The following is a 20,400-nucleotide window of genomic DNA, read 5'->3' on the forward strand; positions in this document are numbered from 1 at the left end:
GATATTTTAATTAAAATACTTGTCTTTAATTATTGGTAGTGGTAATTAGAGGACAGCGGCAACAGAGCGTTCTATTCGAGCTGCCACAGTGTCTTATTCAAAACTTACAACGTGTGGCCGAACGTTGTCATGCAAAAGAGATTTTGTGTTTGTTACTTGCTACTAATGGTTTTTCTTGCAACACTATGTTGTTCAGTTTATTCAATTGACGTCGATAAATATCTCCAAAAGCAGTTTCGGTTTCAACAGATCGCAAGACACTAGACCTTGCTTTTCCCACTCTATGAACAGCAAGAGTTTATATTACGCTTCGTTGTTGATCCTGATGGCCATATGGCTTATTTGGCAGCATTATATTTAGATGGCAATATTTGGAATACAGATTGTATGCAGATGCAGACGTGAATACTTTAAGAAAAAAAAATTCATCAACTGCTAATCTGTCTGAAAGTTCTTTGAGAGTTTGAATTTTGTTCGTTAAAATTCATTGTTTTTTGAATGTTTTAGACCTCCAAGCCGTTCTTTGTCATTGACATAAAAATTACCACATTTGAAACCACAATCAAGAATTGAGATATGACGAAGCAGCATCAGCCTAAGTTTCTAAAAGGGTTTGATAGGCATAGGTTTCGGGCATTAGATATCTTGAAATCACACAAGTAATGAATGGCGAAAATGCAATTTGAGTATCCCATGAGTACCGTTTTTATACACTGAATAATTGAATAAGACTAAACGGGTATAATGTGGAAATGCGTATCAAAACCATCGAGTTTAACAATTGTTTATATTTATGGGTTTTCACCTAATACACCAACAAATTATTCACAAGATTTTCAATTCACTTACTCGTAACTAAACGGCTATGTGGCATTGTTACTACTGATTAACATAACCACCATTGTTCAAATATATTTAAACAAATCAAATCTTCAAAGGAAAGCAAGATTTCAATGAGAACGACCTTTACAAAAAAAACAATTGCGTTTTGGTCATAGAAAGACACCTTGACATCTAAAGTACGAATCGACGCGTTCGCGTCACGTCACTTCCTTTATATTGTAGCCAAATCGCGTTTAGAATGTGATCGGCAACCGAATCATGACAATTGGACAGTGCAAAAGGGTATTACGTAAATATGAATCAGGTTAGGTGATGATTCATTCATTAAGCGAACAAGATGAATTACTTCGATAATAGATTTGGAATAATTAAATGTTCCTTTATTGACATCCAGCCGGAGATGAATAATCGAAGATGTTATGAAAGTTGACGCGGCTTTACTCGACTTGTACAGTTATCTAATTTACTTTTGATGTTCTCTTCGATATCGGATCGATTTTTTGCAGCATCCGTTTAGTGAAACAGCAACATTCAATTTCCACATGCGCTTCAGATCTCAGAATTTGATTTTGTTATTTTATATACGAGGGTAAATGTGTCTATTAATCCGTTTGTATGGCAATTTGCGTTTGAACCTACGCACTTCACTGTCATCGCGCACATTTAACTGTTTGGCGAGCTCTTTGGGATGCACTAATAGTCTTTCAGAGTACTTCGCACTAACACTCCGACTCACACTCATTATTGGTTCTATGGGGATATCGTGCTAAATCAGTTTGTTAGACACGTAATAGGGGGCATCGACGATGATTCGCAACACTTTAGTCTGGAACCTCTGGAGGATATCTATTTTAGATTTGTTAGTAGTACCCCACAGTTCAATACCATAGGTCCAAATGGGCCTAAGTATTGATTTATACAGCAAAATCCTTATCTAATGATAACTTAAATTTACGCCCTATCAGCCACTATGTTTGGTTTAGTTTAAGCCCAAGCTGTTTTTGTTTTGTAACTGTATGTTTTTTCTATGTCAAACGTCGAAACGATCGAAATGCATTCCAAGATATTTAACGTTGTCTGCTTGCGGAAGTTCATGATTATTCAATTTTATTGAGGGACATGTTCTTCTACAAAGGGTGAATGTCACAGGGGTAGATTTTGTCTCATTTGCTTTGATACGCCACGTTTTCAACCACAATTCGACTTTAACACCGAATATAAAGATTGTAAATTCGAATGAATCAAAATTATCTATGAATATTTAACTTATTTTCAAATTATATTGAATTGGATTGCCATGAAATTCGTAACAGTAAGCATCATCAGAATAATAATTACGTCTCTACAGTGATTTAAAACTAGGTACTTATCTAAAAAGACCCGTTGGTCCTTCTTTAATCCCATCTAGAAAATTCTCCCCCTTTCTCTTAAAAATAAAATAAGATAAAAGTTAAAAAGTTTTCAGTGCTTTGCTATTTAGTACAATTCACTACACTTAATCACACGACTTGATTATCTTCAGTATGCTTCCTAATTCAGAGTAGAATCTTTCATCATGTCTTGTAGCGAATCCCTTAATTTCCTCTATGACTCGATGTAAGTAACTGTTCCTACAATAAATGCTTATATTATGTTGATATTACTTCTCGGGACATGCTCATAACCGGCGTAGGTACATATAGGTTTTAATATTTGCTTGTATAGCAGCAACTTTTTATGAAAGGATAATTTATTTAGGAAAGTTTAATTCGATTTCATTTCCTTTATTTTTGATATGCTCCTAAAATCGTATATTACGAAGGAAAATTAAATGGAAAACTTGTAATACTTGTTAGTTAGATGATAAACATAATTTAACTTGTATCAAAGACATTGATTTTTCAGTCAATAATAAAGTTTATTGGGACTTATCGGGTGCAAATATGGGGGGTTGCAAAGCAAAAGCAAACATTAATGTTTATCGCTACGTAACCAACGAAGAACTGCTGCACGATGAGCTCGAAACTAAATGGACGAAGATTTCTTCTTAAATCACGAAAGATGTTACTTACTTACGTAGAAATACATTTAGTACACAATGCGCAGGAAACCAAATGACATACATACTGATGTATTCATCATGCTTCTGAATTGATAATGAAGTGGTAATTAAGTGGAAATTAAGATTGTACTGAGTGTATCTAATTTAAGATGTAATAAAAAAGGAAATATATAAGTTTTAACGGTTTCTGTATGAAAAAATAAAAATATGATTTTGAAAATTAAGTATTGTACTGTATATTCTCATTACTTATTTTCGTGTTTTACAAGCACCTATTATTATTTTTCAGCCTACTCTCGTATTTTCAACGGCATTAATCTCTCTAGATTGATCGATCTTTTAATGAGAATACACAGGAAGACCTTTACAGAAGGAAATATAAATGTTGATTTATTTAATTTGTTTTTTTTTCGTCATACTTGATTTTGTTATTTTTTCTTCAATCTCCAGTTTACGTACTATCAATCATTTTGACAAATAGATGATGGATATATTATCAACAATTATTAATTAATTTTTAGAAACATTACCTTATTTACACTTGTATCTCAATTCAATATATAATTTTAGATGTTTGATTAAAATATTCTAACTAGTAACATTCTATACATTTTATTCTGAAATCTAGGGATGGCTGTAAGTGTAAAACTGTGAAAAACTGATTGTCAAAAATATCTTTGATTCTTTTTAAATATCGAAAAATATCGTTCTACTAAAATATCGATATATCGGTCAAAAATATCGACATTTGTTCAGCATCTTTAATCTTCAGTAAATTTTCTTAATAACTAATAAGTGTAATAATACTTTTGAGGATTCAGCACAGTGGTCTGATTTACTGTTAGTAATAATGTTACTATAAAATAAATCAAAGTTTAATAATAAAATATATAATGACTTAGAACTGTGTCTTTATTGATTAAATTTTTAATCGGTTCGCTTTTAAAATTTATCATGTGATATTTATGTGTCCAAAATTGGTCACAACATTCACATTGTTCATACATGTAGACAATAGCACACATGTGACAAAAGATGAATTACCAAATATGGTCTTAGTAATTTGGTTGTTCCCTGTCTGTTTTTCAATTTTTTTAATTATATGTTTCAGTAAAATTATTTTATAAATAAACACGTGATGAAAAAGTTAAAATTATGTATGTAACAATTATTTCTGGTCTGTTTGATAGACATGTTCATGTCTGTTTGGCACATACGGCTAGAAAATTTCATTTACTTATTCCTTTTTTATATATAAATTAATTTTTATAAATAAATATTCACAAATTTGATAAATATTTCATTTAATGTTGAAACTATTTGTAAGGAGGGATATAAATATTGAACAATTTTTGCAATAACATTTTATTTAAAAATTGAGTAAAATGAAATAATAAAAATATAATTACTATATGTCCAGCTTTTTATTTAAATTAATTTATAATTTGAATCATTTACATGAATTCCATGAATCATATACATAAACAAGATCAAAATCGGTTAGATCCAATCCAGTCAATATAGTTAAAACCAAACGAAATAAAAGACTATATATAAAAGCAGTGAAATAATCTTGCACTGAATATTTTATTGATTAAATTGATGTTAATGAGTGTTACATTATCTAGTTTTATGCGTAATTTTTTGTTCATTTTGTACCACTGCTGACAGGCAGCAAGATAACCTATTTATCAATTATAACATACAATTAAGTGTTAATGACTTATAAAATTAAAAACATACAAAATATCCAGAGGAACAATACAAATAATAAAAAAATAGTGTTACTGTTAAACATACAATCTAATGAAATATTATCTCCGCTATAACAAAATGGATTAACCAGGAAACTACCAGATGATATAGATATATACGGATGGGATGCCATAGTACATCTAACATATCACATTGTTGACACATGTAAACATTTACGAAAATTGTTCAGATAAATTTTTCATGAACGATGTCGCCTGTACCGGAATATACGATATTACTACTTCAGATTGTTTATATAAAACATTGTCGATTATTCGTCAAAATTAATAACTAACATTCGTAGGTACAGTATAAATTTGCTTTAATAGTTATTAAAACTGTCCATAATAAATATTCAGTATTTTCAATATGTCAATTGATATTTTAAACATTATTATTTTATTTTTTATGGTAACACGCGTTTGACTGGTTCTTTTGTTTGATTAATCCTTATTTTAAAATTGAAAATTCGAAAAAAGTTTAATAAAGATTTTAACACATTTGCTGATATTTATAGTTTAATATGTCAAAGGCTTATCGAAGTCTGAGTAATAGTTAAAACAGTAGAAGATTTATTTAATAGGAGTAAACCTTTTAAGGAAAGCTGCCCCTCGTTTACACAACTTAATAAACAATATAACAAAAACATTTATTATAGATTTATTGGGAAATATCAACTGTAGACTCCTACTTATCTCTGAACTACTTAAAATAAACTATTAGTGCACCAGCAAATATTGTAACCAGCATAGTTACGTGCTGTACAAAAGTTATGTACATGTTATGTATAATAATTTTTTTTGGTACAGATTTCATACAGATGCAGACGTGAATACTTCAAGAAATGAAAAAGTAATGATGAATATTCTGAATATGTTGGAAAATAAATAACGAAATAAAGAAATATTTGGAAAGAAAGTATCACCAGTATTGTAAAAAAGTTCTGCCGCAGTAAGAACTATCATGATATCATCTTAGTTTCACTGATTGATATTAAAAAAATTAAGATTATGCAAGAGGAACTCTCACTCAATTAGCAAATTTCACGTAAGTCGTGAAGAATAATATATTGTTCAACAAGTGATGGTACCAAAAATGTTTGATTGCAACCTCCATTGCCTTCCGTTTAGCGACCTTCTACGTTTGTTAATTTACCCTTGATGAATACTAAAGTGTCAGCATATACATCAAGAACTGATTACTGATTTGGTGGGCGTCATAATAAGAAAAATATTAGAAAGTTGATTTAAAACTCTATGAAGAAATCATATTTACTGATAATAAGTAGTCTACTACTTTTTTTTCACTTGTTTCAACTCACTGTTTTTAGTCTTAATCTTATAAATAAGATGTTTTATTTATTTTCTGGTTTAGTATTTTGATGATCACTATTCAGGTTGTAAGCTGTGATAGAATAATTAATTAATTTATATTAAATAATATTAATTAATAATAGAATAATTTTTTAATTAATTTTTATTTAAAGATTATATTTAAAGATAAATGTGAGTAATTGATGAAACCATCTTTTCTAAACCAAAAATATACATTACCGAAAATTAGATTACAGACTTCGAAGTTTATTCAGACAAAACACCAACCAAAAAAGTTATGTGCGGTACGTCAAAGCATTACGAACTCAATGCTTTTTTAAAGTTAATTCCTCGGATATAAATTTCAATTAATTAAAATCTCTTGTGATTCATTTCATATAGTTTGTTAGTTGATAATTTCTTTTCAATTGTTTTTTGTCACTTGTATTGAAATTATGACTTCAAAAACATTGAAAAAAGCAAAAACATGAAAATTCAAACATTGAAATCAAATGACTTACTGTTTTAAAATTAATATACGTTATACAAAAAAATACTTGTTGGATATGAAACATTAACATTCACTACTCGTTCAAAAGCTAAAATCTAGTAGGCTAATATTCAAACATAGAATATATTTTTAGTAAATAATGTAAAGTAGTTAAAAATATATGATATATTAAAAAAAAGTTATGCTTTGCTTTTACTCTTTTCATAAAAAAGGATAGAATATGGATGTAAGCAAAACGTTTCGTTTTTTTTTGACGCTTTTGTAAATATTGACATTCCTACTTGTTGAACCTTTTTCATTGGGTTGTTGGAATGGAAACAACAGTCGGGATTTTCGTCCCAAAAGGTCATCGATATTTTGGTGACCGCTTAACCTTAGCCAGGCATGTTTAGATTGTTGATTCATTATGCGTTACAAAAAGAAGGATTATTATTATGAAATACGAGGGTCCTCCTTTCTATTTCGGAATTGTGCCAACAAATTGTGGAATCTGTCAATTAACGCTTCTATGATAAAGTGAATCCGCATTTTTTCATTTAATTGTTTTGTTCATATTTTATTCCGGTTCTAACTAGATTTAAACCGATTAAGATTTATTTAGGACCGAAGCTAATTATTTCACATAATATCTATCACTTTTGAAATATTAATTTTAAAATTAAATCAATATTGACGACACTATTGGCAATTTTATTTAATTATGTCTGAAATTATTAATAATATTAACGCTATTTATGATAGATTATTAAATGAATTATTTTAGTGGAAATTTTCAAGCTGCATATTATACATCAAATTTTCTTCTTGTTAGTGATTTACAGCAACGACACACACTTGGATAAACCATCTCACGTGCGTTATATTCTAACCACTAAAGTATGGCAATGATTTGGTTATCTTACCTTTAAAGCATATTTTAAAGCATACACACTGATTTGCATTAAAATATATGATTTTAAACATAAAATATTGTTAAATTAATTTATCCTGTTTTTGTATTTTTTTACATATTTTATGTTTCTAAATATATAATTCACATATATAAGAGCATATAGTTGTTAGTAGTCGTTGCCGACTAACGTAGAATTTATTTTTATAATTACTAAAATTAAATATATATCTAGTAGATTCATCGTTCCTTACTTAGTTCCTAAGTTAATTAATTGATATTTCATTGAACTATAAGATTGAATGGTCTGGTTCTTTTAACCCTGTGCCTGCCTGAGTATTATCCAAAAGCTGCAATACTTCACTGTTAACATGTGAGTGAGTGAGTCTGTTTATGCTTATCTTGAGTCAAGGTCGGTACCTGGAGGTAACTGAATTGTATGAGTTCCTACCTTGTTTAGATTTTGATTGTATAATAGCAACTTATTATGTACAAATAATTGAGATTTGTCTCCAATTAATTTATATTTTAAATCCAGTTCTTTTTTTATTAATGGACGGGACATGTTTTACGTTTTACTAATTCAATTTGGCTCACATTTTACGAGTAGTTATTAACTAAAACTGTCTATTAATTTTTTCTTCATATTGTTCTTCAACTCCAGATCTACTACCACTTGTTCACTACATATAGTTCTAAAACACAATTTTCACATATAATTTAACTATATTAGTTTAAAGAGTTTTTCTCTCTTCAATCTCTGTATAAGTTCACTATTGTATAAACCAGGTTTGAAATGTTGTATTTCATACATTTTTGTATTTCAAACTTGTTTGTGTAACACTACTTGATATTTGTTTAAATACCATGAACGTTTATTCCAGGTTCCAATACAATTTGAGTTTTAATAAAAACAATTATTTAAATGCTTTATTAATTAATTCAATCACACGTATATTATTATTCCACTTTAAATTATATTTGCGGATTGAATATTGATATTTTCAGCCTGTATATGAAATATAACAGATGATAAATTATATCTATTTTGTAATCCCGCTCGTACACACACACATACGAGCAATTTACGTGTAGTGTGTTTACATCAGTTACTTCAACTAAAGAAAAACAACCGACGAGTGGTTTTATCTATCAGTGAAGTGTTTTGCAACTTTTCCACCATGTTTTAGGCGATTATATTAAACTGTTTTTGTGTATGTATTCTGCTTCATTAAGCTTATGTACTGGCGTCACGTTTCTCCTATATCGTTTGGATTACCTGCAAAAAGTAAATTAAATAACTTGTAATTTTTTTAGCATCTTGATGTTTAATATGCAGGATATTATGCACTATTCGATGTTAATAATGAAAGTTATTAATTTAAATTCAATGCTCTCTGAGAATATATTATCTTCCATTTTAAGGTACCGATATGTTCTACATCTGAGTCTACCCATCATTATAATATAATATTAATCTATGAAATAAAAATTGTTACTATTAGCATATTAACGACGTCATTGTGACATAAAATAGTTAATATAAGAAATTATATTTTTATAGCTTCCAATAAGAAACTAATATTACCTAAGAGCTAAAATTGGATAGTTGGCAATTATTTTTTCATTATTTTTATTTGGTTATTTTTTTCATCTTGTAATTGGTGATAATATATTAGCTAATCTAAATAATATTTTATGTATAATATTTTTTCTAGCTTAGATTACATCCACTCTAAAAGACCTAGAACGTGTTGTTGTTTACTTATATAACAGGTTAATTGTAAAGTTCCGAGCCTGTCACATAGATGGCGCTACTAGAATTAAATCCATATGTTTTTTAGTTAGCCCTAACCCTCAAAAGATGTGTGTATAAATTTAACAGCTGTCGGATCATTACTTTGTGAATTATAGCATTTTAAGTGAAGCAACTTTTGTTACTGTGAAAAAATGGATAAAACGGAATTTGGTGTGTTGATAAAATATTGCTTTTTGAAAGAAAAAAATACAGTTGAAGCCAAAAACTTGGCTTGATGCCGAGTTTCCGGACACTGTCCCAGGAAAATCAACCATCAACGATTGGTATGCTAAGTTTAGACGTCGTGAAATGAGCACCGAATACGGTGGATAGCAAAAAGAGGTTGTTACCGACGAAAAAATTTAAAAAATCCACAAAATGATTTTGAATGACCGTAAATTGGAATTGAATGAAATAGCAGACACTTTAAAGATATCAACTGAACGTGTATATCATATCATTCACGAATATTTGGGTATGAAAAAGCTCTGTGCAAAGTGGGTGCCGCGCGAGCTCACTTTTGACCAAAAACAACGACGGAGATGATTCGGAGCAGTGTTTGAAGGTGATCAAGCGTAATAAAACGGTATTTTTGCGTCGATATGTGACAATGTATGAAACATGGCTCCATCATTTCACTCCGAAGTCCAATCGACAGTTATCCGAGTGGACTGCACACGATGAAGCCGCTCCAAAATGTGGGAAAACGCAACAGTCGGCTGGCAAGGTTATGTCGTCTGTATTTTGGGATGTGCATGGACTAATTTTCATAGCGTTATTGGACCATTTGAAGGACGAAATCGCCGAAAAACGGCCGCATTTGAAGAAAAAGAAAGTGCTGCTTCACCAAGACAATGCACCGTGTCACAAGTCGGTGAAAAGGATGGCAAAAATCCACGAATTGGGCTTCGAATTGCTTCCTCATCCACTGTATTCTCCAGATCTGGCCTCCAGCGAGTATTTCCTGTTCTCAGATCTCAAAAGAGGTGATCGCCCAAACTGAGGCCTATTTTGAAGCAAAGGACAAATCGTACTACAAAGATTGTATCGAAAAGTTGGAGGGTCGCTGTAATCAGTGTATCACCCTTAATGGAATTATGTTGAAGAAAAAAACTAATTTTGCCAAAAAAATGTGTTTTACTATGGTAGGCTTTTCAATTGACCTGTTGTTGAAATTATTTATTTTAATCTATCTATAATCTATCTTTAATCTATACCTTATTCTATAATAGAAAATAATAATTTTAATTATGTATTTGATAATTTAGTACTGAAAATTATATTTACGGAATTATACTTTACTTGCAATATCACACATTAATTATAAATGTCAATTATTATAAATCATCAAAAATCAAATGGGCCCTAACCAAAATTTAGCATTTAAAATAATAAACTATATTTTTTTAAATTGTGACTTTATTTTTATTTTTAGTGGAAGCCTTTGGATGAGACTCTAAAGTCAATTCCAATTTTCTATTAGGATCTGAAATTTTCTACATTATAACTAATAATACAATATAAAGTGAATCTAAGAAATCATTATTATAACATGCACTGAATTCTGCTAAGGCAACTACATCTTTGAACAAAGTTATACCATGCAATTTTTTTTTATATACCTGATAAGATTAATATTATACTTATTGGATTGTTTCAGTTCACCGGAACGTTCGTGGAACCTCTGTAAATAAAACTTAGTAAATCGGTCAATGTAATGATGATCAACAGGCATTTTTCCAGAATTGAATGTCTGTGAAACTTTATAGTTACAAATTAGTTAGTTAAGATAATTTTAAATGCTAACTACTCATCTTTCGGCATTAACAAAGCTACTGTATTATTCAACAGTCTTCGTTACTAACATTTCATTTACCTTTAGCTAACACAACCTCAAAAACAGTTATTTTGAATGGACATTTTCACGTTTGTTGTTCCTCCCAACAGGAAAATCCAGAAAGGGTTACAATGGCGATGAGCTGACCGAGGAAAGACGTTACAATAGTAGGATAGCGTTGAGGAAGACGGGCATTGCAGGTATTCTACTTTTTTCTTTCTAATCGACCTTTCCACTTCCGTATGTTGTCGTAGACATCCTTTGCTGTAGTAACTTCCCAATAATGGTCTAGTTTCTTTTCTTCGTGGTGGTGCTACTTTCTGTATTTATGTTATATTCTTATTAATCAATAAACTATATTGCAGTATATATATAATATTCCTAAGGCGGTATCTGATCTAGAGTTACGAAAAAGTGTTAAAATTTAAGAATATATCCCTGGGAGATTATTGCAATGATTTATTACATTGTAGTGTCTTTTTTTCAAAATATTTTTTCAACATTTTTGATGTAATATCTCTATAAAGACAACTTTTCTTGTTTTTCACATTCTCTCTCTATAATTAAATTAGTAAACTTGTACTTGTTAAACATCACTTAAAATCAAGTCTTTGTATTATTAACTTTACAGCCTTTTTATTTTGTCTTTTTGCTTGTCTATTATTTGAAAGATGAACCTCTGGACCAGAATACCTCAAATATAATGATATAATAATATAACAGGTCAATTGAAAAGTCCCCGGCCTACCATAGTAAAACACATTTTTTAGAATTTAAAAATTTTGTTTTTTTATTCAACATAATTCCCTTCAAGCATGATACACTGATTATAGCGACTTTCCAACTTTTCAATACCATTTTTGTAGTATGATTTATCCTTTGCTTCAAAATAGGCCCCAATTTCGGCGATCACCTCTTCATTCGACGAAACAGGAAATAGTCGCTGGGGGCCAGATCTGGAAAATACAGTGGATGAGGAAGCAATTCGAAGCCCAATTCATGGATTTTTTACATCGTTTTCACTGACTTGTGACACGGTGCATTGTCTTGTTGGACCAGCACTTTATTTTTCTTCAAATGCGGGCATTTTTTGGCGATTTCGTGCTTCAGACGGTCCAATAACGCTATGTAATAGTCGGTGTTGATGGTCCTTCCTTTTTCAAAGTAGTCAATGAAAATTGTTCCATGCGCATCCCAAAATACAGACGCCATAACCATTCCAACTCGTCGTTGTAGCAGTGTCAAGAAATTCGTCATCAAGCCAAGGTTTTGCTTCAACTGTATTTTTTCCCTTCAAAAAGCAATATTTTATCAACACGCGAAATTCCTTTTTATCCATTTTTTCACATTAAGAAAAGTTGCTTCACTCAAAATGCTATAATTCACAAACAAATGATCCTACAGCTGTCAAATTTATACACGCATCTTTTGAATGTTAGGGCTGACTAAAAAATATATGGATTTAGTTCTAGTAGCGCTTTCTGTGTATCAGGTCGGGAACTTTTCAATTGACCTGTTAATAGTCATGTTCTAATAAGGAGTTATATTTTGATTTTATCTAATATTTTGTAAAGATAAATAAACTTTATTTATAGTATAATAATTACAATATATTATTTATCAAACACATCAGGGTACGTGTGAAACCATTACACTTTGTACTTATGGGGAAGTACAATAACTTTAACAAATAAAAATGTAGTAATATTTCCGATAATTTCGAAAAGCTTTTATAGTGAAAATGAATTATTGCTAATTTTCCAGTCTTGTAGTCTTAAAACTATTAATTTTTTATTCATGGAGTTCTGTATTGATTATTTTGTAAAGATGTTAATAATTTATATAATAAATCTTATTAGTTTTGTTATGATATAATTAATTAAAGTGAACTATATTATTTTGATATAGGGTAGGTTATCCGTTATGTTTATTTGACATTCTTCTTAAAACTACAGCTGCAAATATTTTTAAGTTACAACTACCTATTATCTATGAATCATAATTCTATATATGTATAGCGTAGTCTGGCTTGACAGTCGTCCATTGCTTCCTGGCAGAATCTTCACTGTACTATGTTTACCGTAACCGTAAAGTTTCCATTTTTATTGTGATATAATTGTATCCATAATGTCAGTTTAGTTTAAAATGAATGTTTCTTTGTTGTAACCTCGAAAATGCAAATAAACCAATATCTAAATATAAATCTGACCTAGAGAATCTAAAATACTAATTTTGAAAATTTTCTAATTATCTATTTTTTACCATATAATTACTATCTATATTAAAAACAATTCTCACATAAAGTGTTAAGTTAAATACACTCTACGACTCTCCACTACGACTATTCCATTGAATAGCGTTTTCTCAGCATGCTCTAGCATCCGCTTTATTGTTTCTACTAACGTATTTGAGGTTATACTTTGTAGAGCTCTTCTTATAGATACTTACAGAATGTATTTACATTAAAATAAATTAAATACTATTGCAAAATATGTAGTTATATGTCGTCGTTGTTTTTGTGTTTCGATATAATTTTCAGTATTACTAACACAACTGTATTTACAGTAGATTATTTTATAGTGTGTTAAAGTATTTTGTATACTTTTATAGAATCAAAAATAGTTTTTATAATTAATTATTTCTTTTAGATACAGTTTTAATAAGTAAAGCTTCCTTGGATATTTTCCTGAAATAAATTATGTGAACGTATTTAAATGTGCAATTAGAAGTTCTTTTGAGTGCCACTAAATTTTAAGCTATTTTTATTTTTGTCATTATGTGAGTTCACGTTTAATAGTTTATGTTTCGTGAGTTAAGATAAAATATAATTAGGAGATAAAACCTTTTTTCAGGGTAATATAAAAGACTATATATTAATGATCATACGATAATCAAAAAACGACAGTAAATTATTAAGTTAGTTATGAGTCATTTGTAAAAAGTAATAATCGTTGCATATATTTTTGCAACTGTAGATATGTTATATATTATCCATTATAATCACGCTAAAACTCCACTCCATGATATATGCTATTTTAAATTCACTCCATAATATTTCAGTGCATTGGCTAGCATATTTAATGCATCAGCGGTGGTGAAGTAAGTTCATTATACTTTTATCAGTGCACTAATCGATCTGATTGATTGATTTTTTAAAATATTATTAATTTCGTTTGTCTCATGTTTTCATTTGCCTGAAGTTATTTGTTTTCTTGAAAAGAACCATTCTGTCTATCGATGACATATGTTCGACAATGCATTGATAATATATAGATGATTTATACAGCTTCAGTTGAGCCAACCTAAAGTAACTCTACTACTGATACTCTTTGAGTATCAAAATATATTGAAAAATGATATGTTGGTATAATAAATTTTTTAATAGTAAATAATATAAATTTAATATAATAATTTTATAATAATAATAACCTTTTTTAATTCACCAATATTGAAGAGATGTTTTGGACAAAATAGTTAAAGCATCATCTCTATCATCATTTATACTAGTATCCTGAATTCTCTATAATGTAGAAAATATTCTTGTTCAAAATATGCATTTGTGTGATATGCAATGTGTGAACTTACCTGTTATTTCCTATTTCTTGCCATTTGTTTTGTTTTACTAAGCTCACAGACTATAAGAATGTTCCCAAAATATGATGATATAATATAATGATGTTCCAAACTTTTTACAGAATGTTCTAATTTAATGGACTGTAAAGGAAACAAATACAAACACCTTTTCATTTCATCAATATTGAAGAAATGTTTTGGACAAAGTAGTTATCATATCTATCATCATCTAAACTTTCCTAGTGTCTAAACTACATTTTTCGCCTGCACAATATTTTTAAATGTGAGTCCGAAGTTTTCACTGTATATTTTCAATATTAAGTATAAGAACTACGGATAGTTATCTTATAACAATATTTATATTTGAATACAGACGTTCAAACATTAACAAAGTTTAACAGTTACACTTAAATATGGTCAAAGTGTAAATAGTCAAATTTGGAGATTATAGTAACTAGTATTACGGTTACATTATTATATTAGAAATAACCATAAAAAGTTAAAATATTGATCAACACACGCAAATCAAATATACTCTACTATCAGAATCAGCGCCAACACGTGCGACGTTCTACACCTTGTGTGATTCATCGTTTGGTGGACAAATTGAAATGAACTGATTTAGTAAACATTTAAATTACACCTGCGGGTTATCAAAATGTGATCACGCTGTAGGGATGCTGAAAAAAATCGATATTTTTTTTACCGATATTTCGATATTTCTAAAAAAAATTTCTTAAACGCGTTAAATTTTTTTTAACTATGTCTAATAAACCTTTAAAATTGGTGTTTAATTTTAAAGGTTCAGTGCATTTTCTTTAATGTATGTTATAGTCTCCTTTTTACCAACAAATGTTTATCTGGACTGGACCTATTGTTTAACGTGGGCTCCGAACCACAGTCCTCTGCATTACGCCTACCGACTGGCGAGTGACCAACTTAGAAATCATCCCGGAAGATATCCGGTCTTACCCAGCATTGATACTGGCGTGACTGTGATCATTTTCCTTGTAGGATTTTACATTCTTCCATAGGACAATCACAAATATTAAACAATTACAAACAAAAAATTACGACTATGCTCCAGCAGGATTCGAACCCGCACTATCGCAACAGTATCGTGGACCGTCCGGTCGCCTTTACCACTGCGCCAACCAAGAAATGTTAAGAGTTAAAGTTTTTCCTTTAAAATATCGATACTTTTTAAAATATCGAAATATATGTTTTCTTCCGCGGCCGACATCCCTACACTGTAGTGAAACATTGCTGCAGTGAAAGAGAACTCGAGGCAGTCATCGTCACACGGTTGAACTTAAACTTGACCTGAAATCTTTAGCGAATTTTGCGCTTAGACATAGGCCCGCACGCACACATATTTCAATTGGGTCAACACATAAAGGTAAATAAACATAGACAGCGTTAATCATTTACTGACTAGACTACGTAATAGACGAAAAATAGCAGACATAGAATATGGTCGTTGGTGCTAAGACTCATGGCTCATATTAACGACTCAAGGTATAATACACATCATTCAACTTGGAATATTCTCAAAATAACTGTAATTTTATGGCAAATTTTTAAGATTCTTCTTGATTGACACATCTGTCTTTTAATCTCCAGATGCCAGCGTTCCCCCACCTTTTCGATATCTTTTTGTAGAACAGTTTGTTTTTGGCTTTCCTCGGTTAGTTAGCTGACGACGTTTTTGATACTGATATGTAGTAGTAATGACTCCATGTTTCATCCATCGTTATATACCTACATAAAATCATTAAAAAAAATTATAATTTATTTATTGCATTGTTACTAGTTGTTGCCGACTAATCTACAATTTGTCTGTTCAGTAACTTAAATCTAGGTATATATCTAGGAGCACCCATCGACCCTGTTTTAGTTTCTACTGTAATAATGTTTATGTATTATCACTGTTGTTTTTCTGTTAAATGATTTGATTCTTTTGAGTCTTTGTCCCGTTCTAGTGTTATTCAAGAATTGTAATAATTCGATATTGACATGAGAATGGAGTCTCTCTTCATGTCTCCTTGACAGCCGGTATCTGAATTTCTCAGTATAAATAGTCAGTCCTGTAGCATCTGGGTGCACCTATAATACTTTTCAGGACTTTGTTCTGGAAAACTTGTATCGTAAAACTATAATTGAATTTCGTATGTCCATATTGGCTTTTTATTATGTTACCAATTTATTATGTACTGATAATTGTAATTTTCTTCCAATTAACCAATACATTTTCCTATATTTGAATTCCAGTTCTTTCTTTTCTTTTTTACGTCTTCTTTCTACCGTAGTTTTGCATGTGAAGATTCATTCCAAAATACTTAGTTATTGGTGCTTGTGTTGGGTGATTATACATCAACTGCCCTGTACAGATTTACTTTCGTTAATTTTTATTTTCCAGGTTTGGGTCCAATATTTGTATAGTCTGTTGTAATTTTCGAGTGATTTTTTCGCTTTGTTATCTCTCCGACAACAAGAATCGTAGTATTAACAAATATAGCTATCATGATATTTTCCATTTGTGGTATCACATGTGTAGAGTAGATAAACCCAATAAACTTGTGGTTCATCTGCTTTAGCTTCTTTTATTTTAGAGTAGTCTTCTTCTTGTTTGACTACAAACATTCTGGCTTTAATGTAAAATTTTAATTCTTCAGTATGTTGTTTCGATAATATTTTCTGTAGTTTATAAACAAGGCCGTCAAAATGTAATATCATACTTATAGAACGCATTTTACCTTCATAGACTTTTTAGGTTAATAGAATTACATCTGTTATTCTATGCACCTGGTCAATTGTCTACTGCTAGTTAAAAAATCCAAACTGGCATGTAGGTTTTAGGTTTTTTTTTCTATAATTATATTTTCAATTGAACAGCTCAAGTAGTAGTACGGTATGAGAACCGCAGCATCCATTGAATTATACATAATTTACACATGCTTATATTTTTAAATTTGCACCTTGAGATATGTGTAAGACGGCAACCACTTCAGGTAACTTCTCTTCCAGGTGTTCCAAAACTATTTCGTGGGGCTTTTTGGAACAACTACCTATTTTGGATGACTAGAACGATCAGTATCATAAACGTTTGTTAAACCGAAGTGCGCTTAGATTCAACACATCAGTTAAAATTAATTAACTTCCCTGGCGCGGTTACACTATCAATATTTCGAATACTATTTTATGTATTACTTTAAAAATAAGAAAAAAATTAAAAAATTAAAATCAGTGTATCTTATAAACTAATAATCTGAAAAACATGGAGTTGGAAACTATATTAAAATATCGACATTATTAATACTGTCTATGTGTCCAATCAGGGGCTATTTTACTGTAATCACACTCACTGATTGCACGCTCAATTCTCTCTAATCATATTTATTTTTGCTCTCGATTCTAGTAACTATAAAACATATTTATAAAATATTTATTTTAAAAGAAGGTTTATTTTCAGATGAGGAATGCTAGAAAATAAAACCCGGTTAGTAAATTAAAAAGTAGTATTTTTAGAAACAGGGAATACTTTAAACCGTAGATCTATCACTTTGACTTTTCTCGAGTATAATAAATTATTTGGGCATAAATTGTTTTTTTCAGACGTGGGATTAAAATGATCGTTTCAGCGCCTGTGCATCATTCAGTTTTCATTTTAAATCGTCCATAAGTTTATATTGTTTTGTTAAGGTTTTTTAACCTTTTATTTAAGATAGAACTATACGTATTGTTATTGAATTAAATTTTTTTATTACATTTCTTCTAGCATTAGCAAGACAAGTGCAGAATAAAAACATCACTTTGTAATTACCAAACTAAAGTCAAATTAATACTTATATGCTATTAAAGTTCGTGTGGCTTGGTTCACTTCAATAATTTGATATCCTGAACACCGTTCAGTAGCTATATTACTTCCACGTTGCTGCGATTTATTAACCACATGTTATGCTTTTAGACAAAATCCTGAATAACCTCGTAGATTAATATAATTGAAATAATCTTACAGTTCCTCTTTGGTAACGTAGCGATAAGCATTGGTAATTAATCCAAGAGCTTCATTTTGGCAAAGTAATATTAACTGTATCAGTAATATTTAGTAGCGCCCGGTACTTGCACCCCCATAAGTCCAAATAGGCTTTATAATTGACTGATAAACCAATGTACTTGATTTTAAGTTTTGTTGGCAGTATCTTACCAAAAACACAACAGATAATGCTGATAAATTATTTCAATTACTCTAGTAGGCTGTGTAGGTCTGTCTGGATTCGTCATATAACATGTCAATTTAAAAGTCCCGGGCCTGACACATAGATGGCGCTACCAAAATGAAATCCATATTTTTTTTAGTTAGCCCTAACCCTCAAAAGATGCGTGTATAATTTTGACAGCTGTCGGGTCATTAGTTTGTGAATTATAGCATTTTGAGTGAAGAAAAATCAACTATCAGGGATTGGCATGCTAAGTTTAGACGTGGTGAAATGAGAACTGAAGACGGCGAACGCAGTGGACGCCCAAAAGAGGTTGTTACCGATGAAAACATTTAAAAAATACACGAAATAATTTTGAATGACCATGAATTGAAAATGAATGAAATAGCAGACACTTTAAAGATATCAACTGAACGTGTAAATGATATTATTCACGAATATTAGGGTATGAGAAAGCTTTGTGCAAAGTGGGTGCCGCGTGAGCTCACTTTCGATCAAAAACAACGACGAGTTAATGATTTGGAGGAGCGTTTGGAGATTATCAGGCGATAGTCGATAGGTGACAATGGATGAAACATGGCTCCATCATTTCACTCCGAAGATCAATCGACAATCATCCGAGTGGACTGCACATGATGAACCGGCTTCAAAGCGTGTAAAAACGCAACAGTCGGCTGGCAAGGTTATGGCGTCTGTATTTTGAGATGCGCATAGAATATTTTTCATTGACTACTTTGAAAAAGGAAGGACCATCAACAGCGACTATTACACAGCATTATTGGACCGTTTGAAGGACGAAATCGCCGAAAAGCGGTCGCATTTGAAGAAAAAGAAAGTGCTGCTTCACCAAGACAATGCACCGTATTACAAGTCAGTGAAAACGATGGCAAAAATCCATGAATTAGGCTTCGAATTGTTTCCTCATCCACCGTATTTTTCAAATCTGACCCCCAGCGACTATTTGCTGTTCTCAGATCTCAAAAGAATGCTCGCTGGGAAGAAATTTTCGTCGAATGAAGAGGTGATCGCCGAAACTGAGGCCTATTTTGAAGCAAAGGACAAATCGTGCTACAAAAATAGTATCGAAAAGTTGGAGTGTGGCTATAATCAGTGTCTCACCCTTGAAGGGAATTATGTTGAATTAAAAAATCTAATTTTGCCAATAAAATGTGTTTTACTATGGTAGGCCCGGGACTTTTCAATTGACCTGTTACAAATCGATAGTGTTCATGAATTATCTTTAAAATATCCACCATCTTCAAAATTTAGACTTTAGTTTATGGGGCTGACTGAAATCAATAATGTGCTTTTCGTAACCAAACTGGTTGATATTTTATAAATAAGACAACAAGCCATTTTTATAATAGTCACCTAGGAAGATAATTTGTTGATTCTTGTTACTAAAACGATACACACATCATTAAAACGGACTTTATTCTGAACCAAGCTTATTTTTTTTCATTTTCATCATTATCATCATCAATTACATTTATTAACATTTCAATTAGCAACGGTATCGCAACAACTATCGATTAACTGAAAACAATCCATCGTTTTAGAGTAAACGTGAACAATTCCGATGAAAACAACACAATCGACAATATAATAACTGGCAATTAT

General features: G+C 30.6%; 1 protein-coding gene across 7 annotated transcripts in view; it reads left to right on the plus strand.

Moving 5' to 3' along the window:
• Pde11 (Phosphodiesterase 11) overlaps positions 1 to 20,400 on the plus strand; it is a 456,074-nt gene that overhangs the window by 323,291 nt on the left and 112,383 nt on the right. For 3 of the 7 annotated variants that reach the window (XM_076419154.1, XM_076419153.1, XM_076419159.1), the window contains one exon: positions 11,098 to 11,187. The exons of the other annotated variants lie outside the window; for them this stretch is intronic. In XM_076419154.1, the coding sequence (XP_076275269.1) occupies positions 11,098 to 11,187 (90 nt within the window). The remainder of the gene's footprint in view (positions 1 to 11,097; positions 11,188 to 20,400) is intronic. 7 annotated transcript variants of the gene reach the window in all.

Source organism: Rhynchophorus ferrugineus, unplaced genomic scaffold (genome assembly GCF_030347505.1).
Source record: "Rhynchophorus ferrugineus isolate W39M unplaced genomic scaffold, kcgeb_rfMv2 rfM1, whole genome shotgun sequence".
Classification (NCBI taxonomy): domain Eukaryota; kingdom Metazoa; phylum Arthropoda; class Insecta; order Coleoptera; family Curculionidae; genus Rhynchophorus; species Rhynchophorus ferrugineus.